The sequence below is a fragment of the Festucalex cinctus genome, chromosome 12 (genome assembly GCF_051991245.1).
Source record: "Festucalex cinctus isolate MCC-2025b chromosome 12, RoL_Fcin_1.0, whole genome shotgun sequence".
Lineage (NCBI taxonomy): Eukaryota > Metazoa > Chordata > Actinopteri > Syngnathiformes > Syngnathidae > Festucalex > Festucalex cinctus.
In genome coordinates, this window is record NC_135422.1 from 311275 (window position 1) to 324682 (window position 13408).

General features: G+C 38.5%; 1 protein-coding gene across 10 annotated transcripts in view; it reads right to left on the reverse strand.

Annotated features, from left to right (window-relative positions):
- nrxn3a (neurexin 3a) overlaps nucleotides 1-13408 on the reverse strand; it is an 86069-nt gene that overhangs the window by 10169 nt on the left and 62492 nt on the right. For 4 of the 10 annotated variants that reach the window (XR_013287658.1, XM_077539604.1, XM_077539603.1 and 1 more), the window contains 6 exons: nucleotides 9725-9844; nucleotides 7210-7391; nucleotides 6198-6369; nucleotides 5555-5644; nucleotides 4227-4528; nucleotides 3820-3913 (listed from right to left, as the gene is read on the reverse strand). Coding sequence is in view for 6 of the 10 variants with exons in the window: in XM_077539604.1 (XP_077395730.1) it covers nucleotides 3820-3913; nucleotides 4227-4528; nucleotides 5555-5644; nucleotides 6198-6369; nucleotides 7210-7391; nucleotides 9725-9844 (960 nt within the window). In the remaining 4 variants the exon portion in view is untranslated. The remainder of the gene's footprint in view (nucleotides 1-3819; nucleotides 3914-4226; nucleotides 4529-5554; nucleotides 5645-6197; nucleotides 6370-7209; nucleotides 7392-9724; nucleotides 9845-13408) is intronic. The other 6 variants (XR_013287661.1, XM_077539602.1, XR_013287659.1 and 3 more) reach the window with 3 other exon arrangements.

Genomic DNA, 13408 nt, shown 5'->3' on the forward strand with positions numbered 1-13408 from the left:
AAATGCCTTAATACAGCCAACTCAAAGTTTCTCAGTTAGAACCTTGTATAATAATCATATCACGGATTGTATAACCGTATGCTTTTCAACAACTGAGTCATCACCACAAATTTGTAACCCATTAAGAATTGTAAACAAACCTGCTACACACACGGTATTATGGATACGCACGTTGAAATATTTTTGGTGTCCTTTGACACTGGGATGCATTCCACCCAGACAGCACATCAAGCTGTAGGACTAAAAGTGAGAACAATTCCATCAGATGGCATTGAGTGAGGATTGATGAAAATCTGAGCACTCCTTTTACTTTTGTGTGTATTCTGCATGTATGTCGCATGGCTGGACTGGTCCAGAAAATATTGTCCCTGGCATTTTGAAATAGGCTTGCCTGACCACCCCGGCTATGACGCAGCTCTGCTCACTTTTATTGTCTATATTGTAAATGGATGTGAATGGGCCGCGACCTATAAATTGTGGGCCGGTTTATTATTAAAAAAAAAATCCTAATTAAATAGCTTTGCATTGGCCCCAATAGACACCATCCCACCGGGCATCTACACTGTATGCCAGATGGCCAATCCAGCCCGGTGTATGTGGTTGCTTTTATTACTATTTTGGTTGATTATTACGCCATTCTAGCTGTGAGCTGTTTTGAGCAATTCCCATCACAGATGGATCAGTAGAAGCCTCTAATAATTGCAGCCTCTAATTTCACATAATCGACCAAATTCTTCAGTCGATTCATTATTACACTTCACTTTACCATGGGTTTACAATTGTCTTTATTTGTCCTCTGGCCTCCCCAAGCTGTGATGAAAGAGGTTGGCTACTGTCAAGTCTCACATTTCACCTTATAGTTTGGTCGTCTTGTCTTTTATTTCAAAATATTTGTCAGGCAAGTATGCTTCATGTTTGGTAGTCCTACACATTCATATAGGCAAAGCATTTGATATATATAGCAGAATGTTGACCAGAACGTGTTTTTGTACTTTTGTTTTGTACTGAATGGAAAAAAAAAAAAAAAAAAAGTATTATGCCAGAAATGAGCTCCATGTTGTTTTGCAATATAAAGGATTCTAAATTGCCATCTTGTGAAATTGATCAATTAAGGACATAACAGATGGATAACAGAGAACAGTATCACTCAACAACTTGAGAACCAAAGAAGAAAAAAAAAATCAAGATGATGCAGGGTTTGAATTTGATGTTGCTGTGACTGCAAAAATATTTTTCAGCAAAGCAAATTGGACTGTATTTTATTTGTAATCCAAATGACCACACAACTTGATGAACAAAATTCATTGAGTAAAATGAAGCATTTTCAAAACCATAGTGCCAATCATAAAAACATTATATATATATATCATTAGAGGTGTGCAAAATTTCCGATTCTTAGATTATTCACGATTCGGCCGTGCAACAATCGAGAACGATTCACAAATGTCCAAATTCCGATTATATAAATATGCCAAGGGAAGCGAAACGAGCGAAAAGTACGCGGAACTGAAACGCAGTAGCGCGCGCGGTCTTCGGGACGCTTTTTGGGACGGACCGAGAGTACACATCCACAACTCACGCCTCGAGATTCAAAACAACAACAAGCATGGCTGAGCTGACCAACCCACCTCTTCGTGAGATCAGACCTGCTCCGAAAAGGCAAACAACTTCAGGCGGAAGTATCAGCTAGCTGGCTGCAGTGCGTCGGTTAGCGTTCTACAGGGCGCCGCGCAGTGATACGAACGAACGAACAGAAAAGTAGTGGCTGGCGGTAATGGCGTCTGACTTTATTCAGAAAAGAGTATTGTGGTGGAAATGTATCACGCTTTTGAAAACAAATAGTTTTTAGAAGAAAAACGCTTTATTTCCGAGACCCCAGCCAGCTTGCTGGACTATTTTCCTCTCGTCCAACGCCGAAGTCAGCGCTGATCGCACACACGGGAGGTGAGGATCAAATTGAGATTCATGTTAAAAAAGCCGAACGATCCCATTAATGTTTACACGTTCATGTTTACACAAGTTAAAAAGCAGAAAAGCACTTGAGTTTTTTTTTTTTTTTGTACCTCTGAGAAACTTTAATGTTTACATGTTCATCTTTACACAACTTAAAAAGCAGGAAAGCACTTTTTTTTTTTTAAGGCATTTGTATTGAAGTAGTAGTTCACATTGTCTTTCATTTATACCTCAGTGCACATTTGAGTGGATAAAAATAATATATTTTTGCTCAATGCTATGTTTTATTCTGTTGAAGACTGAATATACGTAAAAGCTGTTGTTACAGAATGAGGACTTGAGTATTTTATTTACTGTTTTGAACTGTTAACTTGATACTGAAATAGTAGTTTATTTAGGCCTGAGAGGACTTTTGTACTATTTTTGTAACTAATGTACGAAACATTAAAAGCGCCAAAATACATTGTTTTTTTTCTGCTGCCTGGGGGGAAATCAATAATCGTTTTATAATCGAATCGTCGCCTCTGAATCGTAATCGCAATCGAATCGTGAGGTGCCCCAAGATTCCCACCTCTATATATCATATCATCAATTGGATTTACTTTTGGCTTAAAAGGCTAATGTTCATAAAATATTAATTTGCCTTGGCGAAAGGAACATTTTCATCTTCATGCTACAAAATCAAACATATGAAAACAATGTATTTTAATGAAATGCATGACAAAAGTAAAATGCTGTCCATGCGAAGCAGACAGATGGTTCAGACTACAATAGCAAATTTAGAAAAAGCAAAATGGCTCATAATTCAGAGTGAGACAAGAAAGAAAAGACAAACAGCAAAGTAGAATTTGAATGCACATAGCATGCCACTGTCAACATCAAAATCATGTCGGGGTTAGGATGGCATGAATTTCTGTGTAAACATGATTGGATGACAGGGGCCCTGTCGTTGTCTTTCTTCACGAATCCCCACAAATTTCAGAATACACAGCACAGCTTTGACGTCATTTACATGATGAGCTCCTGCATAGCCTTTAAAAGAAATTGGGAATGGCCAACTGGTTGTCAGCCCAAATGTCTCACATGAGAGAGGGAGGAGAAATATCACCTTGACACTTTTTGGGGGGGGTTCCATTTTGGTCAAAGTAATGTGGAAATTCCCAAATTCTTTCAAAACAATCTCTATTTGTAAAAAAGAAAGGGGGGGGAAAACTGCTTAATGGATTGTTTTTGTATTTAGGTGTAAAAAGAGAGAATAACAAGAATGCTTGGAAACAAAACCCATAAAGAAAAAAAATAAATATATATATATATACACAGAAATTCAATGATATCTGTTCTCTCTGTTCTCTCTCTTTCTTTAAAGCAAAAATGCAAGCATCTACTGTAAATATGGACAATAAAATGTGTATATGAAATGATTACAAACAAAACAACCCACAAATGTTAATGGGATTCTTTAAACAAACAAACAAAACAAAAAAGTACTGTTTCAAAAGAAGGATCGTGATGAATGGCAGCATCACTGGCTCATAATGGTTCACTCTGATACAAATTTCACTTGTTTGGGATGTATATGCACTCACTTTTTTTTGTTTTGTTTTTATTAATCTCAGCCAGCAGCAGTCGAAATTTGTATGTGTGTTTGTGACCAAGTTGACCACATTGGATGACCCCATGTGCAAGTGTCGTTCATGACAGTAATGACTTTCTGCTCTTCTCAATACGACAAATGGCCAGTTGAATCATTTTCAAATGAAGTTACACTTTGTCTAACCATGGGGATGTGATGCTTTGAGACTGCCATCATCCATACTTGGTGCTGAAGCATGAAGGCACATAGAAAGCAAGCAAATGCAAACTAACCTAGCCCACCTGGATGACCAGTTTCACACTCCTCCAGGTCTTCATCGTCACTGGAACACTCCGCAGATGACGCAAAGTCATCTGTTGCATGCTTCTTGATCACAATTTCATTGTCAAAAGCAACACAGACCCCACAGGCCAGCAGGACACATCAAAAAACAAACAGACACAATACATTATTTCACCACTTTCACTCAAGGTTTATTTCTGTCGAGTTGTAAAAGCAGAAGTGGCAAATCCAGGTCCAGAAAGTAAAAACGGGGCCACAGTATTTATTTAGCCCGTTGTGCTAGCTAGCTAGCTAGCTAGCACAACGGGCTAAATAAATACTGTGGCCCGGTTTTTACTTTCTGGACTTGGATTTGCCACCTCAGTCCAAAACACCTGATTGAACCCGTAAGGCCTACCGTTGAAGAGGACCGGTGTTTCCGTGTGGTGGTGGTGGACATCATAGTCGTAGTCTCAATGAAGGCAGTGGAAACATCCGAAGGCAGGGCAGTGGACTTGGCTGAGCCTGCCCCACTGGGGACGTCGCCGACCAGCCTCACGCTCCCATTTATCTTGACGTTGGGGTTGCTCTCAGCAGCCATGTTCAACACCTTGAGGCCATTGTAATAAAGACCCGACAGTTGACCCTGAAATGGCCGCCCACGATCACTTCCACCGATTGCAACTGTGGCTTGAGTGTTGAATATGGTCAGCTGGCGTCCTACAGGAAACAGCCACGTATATGAGAAAAACAAAACAAAACTGAGTCCTACGGTAACTCTCAAACCAAACAGCAGCCGGTTTTATGATTTCAAAAACATATCTATAAACTGATGCTGAATGCTCATTCCCACTTTTGCGTTTCAGTGTGTTTGGCTGAGGCTGGATGTAAAACCGCATATTTTAAGTTGATACTTTAGCCGTGTCTCACACAGCGGCCCAATAAGCAAAAACCCTGAAACACTTTGGCTTTAGCTCAACAGGTCCTAATTTTATTATCATAATGTGGATTGCAACATTTCATGTACTGTGTATGATAATTCCATGCTTTAAAAAGTCTGGGATGGGCCAATACTAGGGGTGTCAGGCGATTCAAAATTTTAATCGCAATTAATTTCAAGAGTTAACTCGCGATTAATCACACATTTGATAACTGTTCGAAATGTACAATAAAATGTTTTTAAGTTTTCATTCTCTTCTTAACATAAAAGTGGAAAAATGCTAAACTAATAGAAATATGGCTGCATCTTTTAGTCATTAATACAGTCATTTCATAATAAAATTGAGTTAAAATAAAATAAAAAATCTACTAGTGTAATAAAAAAAACAGTGTCGTATTGATTTGTGTTGAGGTCAATTTCTGCCACTAGATGGCATAATTGCATTTGTAAGAACATGAAGTAACTTGGCAAATTCTGCGTTTTTAAAATTGTAAAATACAACTTGACCCCAGTCTCAACAAATATATGCATTCTAATTAAATGTGTCTGCTGCGTTGCGACTGGAATTACTCCTGTAAGGGGCGCTCATTAATCACGTGTTAAAGGAACTATAAATTAACCCCAAATTAACTTACTGATTTTGACACCCCTCGCCAATGCACATTTGGACTATTTCTTTTTTAGTTGTATTTTTTATTGAGCATGATCTGATTCAGGTTTGAAATGCAAAATCCGCTGATGGATTGAAATTGCCTGTACATGAGCAAAGTAAGAACATATTAAAGAGCAAAAATGTTTGCAAATACCTTTTTCTTGTAGCCATTCTTCTACAGGCCTGGAATATTTGAAAGGAATTTTCTTATTGGCCATTTGATACCGTTCAATGTCACTGTTCCCTTTAACAAAACACGTGCAAAGATTTAGTTGTCATCAAGACAAAAATGAACAAGTTCAATGTATGTCAATTCTTCTTCTTTTTTCCCATTGACTTCACATGTTTAAATCTCGACTTTTCTTTGTAAATGGGCAGAAAACTCAAACACGTATGGAAAGTTGAGCTCACAAAGCAAATCACCCTCCATTGCGGGTTCCAGGTTCATGATTTATGTATTATTTATTTATTTATTCATTTATTTTTAGGTCAAGTGAGACTGTAAATTTGAAAGACAGCCTGAAAGTAAATTGTGTGCCCTCATCTAGTGGTCAAGAGTGGAATTACACCCTAAATAGACTAGTGTCAAACCAAAATAGTTATGTAATTAGCTGTGAAGCAAAAAAAATAAATAAATATTTTTTTTTCTTTTTTCATGCAGCCCCACATCCCTGACAGTGAATACAATTCTGTATCATACAGAAAGTTATTTGAAAGATTTGGCCCTCTGAAGCAAAGCATAATAATAATAATAATAATACTACTAATACTAATAGGTGACGGTCGTGTGTTGGTACCTGTCGGGAAGTGTTCATTGATGGACCAGTTATCGACCTGCAGCGTAGCGTTGCCACCATTTCTGGTGAAGCGCACCACATGATATTTCCCATCATTCACTGGGGTACTGCTCTCCTGTACACTGATATCCACCGTTCCGATGTTGAATGTCACGCCAATTTTGCCTTGTTGCTAAAATGACACAAACACAAAAACATTGCTTTTTAATAAACACGGGCTTGCCATTTGAATAATGTTTGCCAGTCATCAAGGGAACATGAAAATGTATTTATTTATTGATGACACAGGATTATTGTGACAAATGCCTCCATTGTTTTTGTGCACTTTGTGTCACGGGGAGTCGGAGCCTTTTCTGTAACAAAAAGTTACAGTAACAAAAGAAAAAAGGTGAGAAATAAATTGCTACAACCCAAAATTTAACAGCAACAAAACAAAGAGGAAGTCAACCAACCCCCAAATTTTCTTTGCCTTCAACGCGCTCTTCAGATCAAACTTTTTTTGCCCTGAGCAACTATGATGTCATTTTCATTGGACAGCAAGTGGTAAAAGGACCAGCACTTTTGCATTACGTATATTGCCTTCAAAGCTTTGAGGTCCATAGATCACAATACAATCCTGGCGGCGGGAATCACGGGATGGATTTGCAAAACTCAATCCAAGAGGGGAAAAAAATGGAAATACCGGGACAAAAAAAAAAAAAATCCAGATAGGCCTACATGGATCATAAAAATGGGATTTGGAAATGTAGATCCGTTTTATCTGGATTTATTTATTGATATGAACAGTGGTGATTACAGCAGCTGGTTTGAATGAATTTACCTCATGAAACGACAAGCGAGCTTGACTCTCAAGTTCACTTCGAGCTCATTTGCTAAATGAGGTTAAGGTGAAGACACTGCATTGGAATGGAAATAATTCTGATTCCCTCCGATGAACATTTGGCATCCATATTTTTGGAGCATGTTGTTCAGGTGCTTCGTGGGAAAAGCAACGCTTCTGCGTGGAACTTACAATGTGCAGCATGAGATAGTCCCCCAGACCGGGAGCGCTGTCGATCCTGACAAGGATTCCGTCTTTGAGCGAAGTACTAAAGCCAACGGTCAGCCTGTCGGTCCTGGTGCTCGGTCTCTCATTGGCCGGCCACTGGAATGTTATCAGGCCTCCTCCTTTGCCGAAGATGTACGTGGTGCCAGCTGAGAAGATTCAAATGAAATGACGAAGTACAGTACAGTATGCAACAACATAACAGGATGAACACACCGCAAAATAGCAAAATCCTGTCAATTTGAAGTCAGTATTTTTCCATGGGCCATTTCTTGGTCTCGCTCCTGATCAAAGTCAAATCAAAGAATGTCTGCAATAATATGTTCCACGAACGTGCCAAAAACTGTATTCCCATTCATCAAACAGAAAAACTCTCATTTTCTGGCTGGGTCCACTGTACTAGAGGACACGCATTGTCACAAATGTTTTTTAAATGTCCAATTTGAGGCAGCTGTAAACATTGTGCCATATGAACATAATGCTTCTAATAATGCGAAAATTGCTCAGCAAAATTCTAATACTGGTGCTGTCACATTAACATCAACAAAATTATTAACCTTCCTAATCTCAGCATTGCACAGTTCAAATGAAACATCCTTGGTGAGGAATGTCAGCAACATTGCTTGACGAAAGCTTTGAAAACAGCCCTGTCCTCTCTTTCGTTCTTTCTTTCTTTCTTTCTTTCTTTCTATTTTTCTTTTTTTTTTATTGCTCCGAGTGTTACTTTATCTCATCAGAGGCGAACAAAACTTCCACAAATTGCCTTGTGAAACGCCACAACACTCTTTTCCAACCTTTATTGAGCTAAGGCACATATTTCCATGAGCAAAAATCTCACGTCACCCCACCAAATAACTAATGTCACAAAATCCTGATGCCATCTAGTGGAAGAGCATTTCATTGTCCTGCCTGTCACTATGTGCCACTGACCTAGATGAACAATTCATGCATTATTTCTAGGAAGTAAAAACATACATTTCTGCCTAATTATGTGAAATTAGATCACATCACACCTGAACTTGTCTCACGGCACACAAGATGCATTTCAATATGAAATTCAGTCCTGAGAATGATAACATTTGTTTGTTCTTCACAGCCTATACTTGATGCCAATACTCCCGCTAATGGTGTGATATGATGTTTGTCAGTCCGCGACGCGGCCGGATAAACACAAAGAGCAGTGAAGGAGAAGAGAGATTCTCTTCCAACAACAACAACATTTCTCTGCTTTGCTTTCCAGCCTCAACCAGTAAGGCCAGCACACACATCACACTATATTGTCAGGTCACATGATTCAGGCATTTTGAGGCATATGGGCTCAATTTTCATGTCCAGTGTAAGTCTGGTTTAAAGCTACATGGAGGTGGGCTAGACTGGCTTTTGGTATTTTCACAGACGGGCAAAAAAGGGCATTTTTCACAAGACCCACTTGATTTACTGTCATTGGAAGGGACTCGTTTCATCCCATTTAAAATCGGCCTGTGAAAGGCGCACAAAACCTTGACATGGTGGGAGAAGAAACTTTTCCTCGAGTCCTCGCAGGAGGTCGAAACACAAAGTACAGTACGTTTATAAGAAGCTGGTGGATGATTGCATCCAATAGCATTTCTCTACTTCCACTATTTCCTAAGACGCTTGCAACAGATCTTGGAAACATCCTTGAATCGAAATGTAACAATCTTCTTCTATAATGCTTGTTCTACTAATGCTGCATGCGGTGGCCTCGACGCTCCGAATTATTGCATGCTGGTGGCTTGCCAGGTTTGCACGCACTACACAAAAAATGCTTCTCTTTCTTTTTTTTTTTTTTTTTTTTTTTTTTTCTTTTTTTTAAAGAGCTCAGAATTGTTCATTCGGTAGTCTTACCGATTCAACGTCTTGTCATCATTGCTCTTTTTTTTTTTTTGTGTGTGCGTGCGTTTGCGTGCGTTTGCGTGTGTGCGTGCGTGCAAATACGTATAAATTTATACTCATTCATTCACCTAAAACCTTATAAATATCCCATTACCCTTCGCCTTAACCAGGTACTTCAGAATCTTGCCAGAGTCGTGAGGTTTAAATGGTCAGGAGACCAGAGAAAAGGTCAGAAAAAAAAGAAATAAAGAGAAAAGAAAGGAAAATCAAAGTGAAATCCAGCACCGACCAAACACTTCCTGCCTTCCCCATGATTACAAAATCAAAGTCTTACGCCAACCCCGGAAAAAAAATGCAAAAAATGCTTCTCTTTCATAAGTCAAACGATTAGCGCATGTTAAAAATCCAGACTTTCTGTAAACAGGCAAGACTTGTCCAGCCATTTTTCTTTCAAGTGTAAGTCAAGTCAAGTCTTAGTAACACCAAGTCAAGTGAAGTCAAGAATGTCCCAAGTCGTCCATTTTCTGATTTTGACTCAACTCGCATCCCACTTCTAATTCGACACGTTTCGGTGATTTTTGTTGATGATGTGGAAGTTGTCAAATGAGCGTGACGCATCCGCACTCACGATCATTGCACTGCGTCCCGGTGTAGGAGGTCATGGAGCAGTCACATGTGTAGTTCTCCCACTGCTGGATGCAAATCCCCATGTTGGCACAGGAATCCTCCTGACAGGTGGTGCTCGGTCCTGCAAAGTCCACAAACCGCCACAGTCACAAATACGCACAGGCGGAACAAACGAGACCTGGATCCGAGACAAGCTGAAGTTGTCTTGAAGGGTACACACTTGACTTTGGAGCATTTGGAAAATGATTTGAGATGGATGATGCTGACAATGTAAGCCAAATGACAGTTATTAATCGGCAGGGTCATGACTTGGTCATGATCCCTAAACGTGCTTCATTCAGCAAGGCTTGGAAGGAATTTGGTCAACTTAAGTGTTGTTTTTGAACATTTTGGGAAAATAAATAAATATAGATATATAAATAAAATGTATAATCCGACAAAAATATATTTGCAATTTGGACTCGGGTAAAAAAAAAAAAACAACTCTTCAATTAACCAGTGAAATAAATGATCATCATTGCAGAAAAAAAAAAAAAAGAAAGTTGTTGTGGGGCCTTTTTGGGTGCTGCCGTACAGAAAGCAAGCCGCCTAAAAGGCCGGTTGGATGAGCGTGACAGTGGAACTTGAATGGCCCGCATGTGATCTGAACCTCATCAAGCACTTTGAAATGTACGAGAATTGGTGATTGTCAGTCTCATCCCAAAATAACGTATTTTCCAGACTACAAGTCACACTAGGCCAAAAATGCATAACTAGGTAGGACAAAACATACATAAGTTGCACTGGAGTGTAAGTCGCATTAAGTATTTATTGTATATTACAGCATAAGCCTAGAGTGCCCTCTTGTGGCTGTCTGTGAAATTATATACATCCCGGTAAATTTTGTTCATGTATGAGTGGCTCCGAGAATAAGACGCAGGAACAGCCAACCTATGAAAAAAAAAAAAAAAAAAGTGTGACTTATGGTCTGGAAAATAATGATGGCTCTTCTGGATGAAATAATCAGAAGTCTGTACAATGTTTTTAAATGTGCATTTTTAAACTTTTCTGTCATGTTCACATTATTTTCTGTCTGTTAGTTCTACATTCTGCACATTTGATTAATATTCTTAAGTTGAATGAGATATGAGTCAACTTGAAGTCAGTTTCTCAGACGCAGATTTATTCAGATCGCAAATGTCAGGTGGAATCCTCGTACGTCCAAAATCATCACTTTTCAGGAGACCCCCAAAATTACACCTTTGTCTTCCCATTAACATTCCATCGAGAAAGAGAGCAAGACATTTTTGACACTGATTAGTATTTCATTTTGGGGGGGGGGGGGGGAATCACACATACATCTGGAGTGAATGTTTCTCAAATTAGGCGTTTTTCCACCGCTGGAACTTTTGGAGAACGTTTCAGTTGACCTTGGTAAAATTCAGTTTGGGTGTTTTTCCACCAACAACAATTACCAGGGTCATGAAATTCCCAAGCAGGGGCCATCCAAGTACGATCTCAGCAGCAGGGTCTTACTGAGCCGGGCAGGAACTTTGAGGGGGCGGGGCTGCAATGACCACGGCTGATTGGTCAAATTTGGGGGCGTTGTTTTTACATCGGCTGGACTCAATCCAACTCATTTGAATTAATTACCGAGAACTCGATGACGCTGTGGAAACACAATTCTAAATTCCCTGCTGAACTTTTACAACCAAGAACTCCTTTTACCCAGAACTCAAAGTTCCTGGGCTTGTTGGTGGAAAAGCAGCTATTGTTTTTTTGAGTATTGGCACAATACTGGCCTGCGCTTCGGTGTATCAAAATGGATCAATAGATTATACAAATATATTTCATTTGTATACTCAATTATCCAATTCTAATTATTCCAGCAGTCAATTATTTATTGTCTATTTAATACAACAATGGTCATCAGATGCATTGTAGAAGGGGCTAAGATGTCCTCGCATGACTCGAATTATTGACTTCCACTCCCCTCCAAAAGTATTGGAACAAGCATGTTGCCATTCAAGCTAAACTGTAGAGTGACTCAAATTATTAGGAACACAATGCGCAAATATCATTAATGGGCTTTTATAATGGCATGGAGGCAGAACAACAAAAATCAATTTCATCTGTCAAAAGCTTGCAGTGACATCTTGGCAGTAGATGATGATGCAATTTAAATGACAAATCATGATGCATTGGCTTGAGAAAAAATAAATAAATAAATGTATACATACAAGCACATATAAAAATGAGACAGTAGATTGCTATGGATATTAAACAAGACCAAAAAACTGATTGATGAGATTTTATTTTATCAAATGAATCAATCATCCATTACTTTATTGTTGTACACAGCGAAAAACAACATTATCACCCTCATTCAGAATGTCACAGTGAATACAGACAAGAACACATTGTCACTTGCTCTCGACACACATTCGTTTCTCTAACATGGGAGTCTGTAAGCCACAATAACAAAAAGAAAAATACAATCCACTCATTGCCCGGCTGGATGATGTGGCAGGCAAAAAAAGAAAAAGAAAAAGAAAAGAAAAGAAAACTAGCGTACAGAAAATGATTTCCATGCAAACAAGAACAACAAATGGAAGTTGCCCCAGAAGCTTTTCGAGAATGACATGAATGAAACATATTGCCACAATGACATCTTCGTTTTCATGCAAAGTGTTTCAAAAGCCCATTTCGATGCTGCGGTCATAAATTGAGGAGCAAAACGTAAAACTGGAAGTTGAAACAAAAAGTGTTGGCGTGTTTTGAGGTACACTAAAACTGCGCTGTGTACAATATTTCCCATTTCAGATGAAACGCAACATTCTACAATTACATTTTGGGGGAAGTAAAATTCAACAAAATATTGAAAACTCATCAGAAACGAGACTTGTAATCGTCCTATTTAAAAGCAAAACATACATTTGAGACTTGGAAGAAGGTCATCAATAACTCACGTTTTCTTTTGCTTCAATAAACAACACCACCTCATTCACTCACTTGCCACTTATCTATACATAACCTTATCATAATAATTCTCACTTGTCCATGATTTTCAAAGTAAAAATATTATGAATATGATGCTGAGTGTCATTTGCATCATCTATGTAGGGAAATCGGAGAAAAATCAATTATCAATTGTTTAATTATTTGGGACCAAGTGTAAGAATCAAATTTCATTATTAAACATTCATATTCTTTTAATATTCATTATAATATGATGTAATAATAATTAGCTAACTTGTCAGTCAATACATGAAGTATCTTAGTGTTGCCATGTGGATCAGACTATATTAAAAGGACACTTTACTTATTTAGACATTTTTGGGAGTCAAATATGAATATTTTGACTATAATAAATTGAATATGTTTTATTATTTTTCCTGTACAATTAGTACCTTTCAAAACACATTTTGTGAAAGTGACATCACAAGGGCTCACTCAGGTAACCAATCACAGTTCAGCTCGTGAATGTCACATGACCAAACCTAGAAAACAGGTGAGCTGTGATTGGTTACCTGAGTGAGCCCTTGTGATGTCACTTTCAGTCGACAGCAAGTTGCAAAATGTGTTTTGAAAGGTACTAATTGTACGTGAAAAATGATGAAAGTATCAAATTAATTATAGACAAAATATCCACTTTTTATGGCTATAATGGTCTGAATAAGTGAAGTATCCTCCCATGTAATAATAT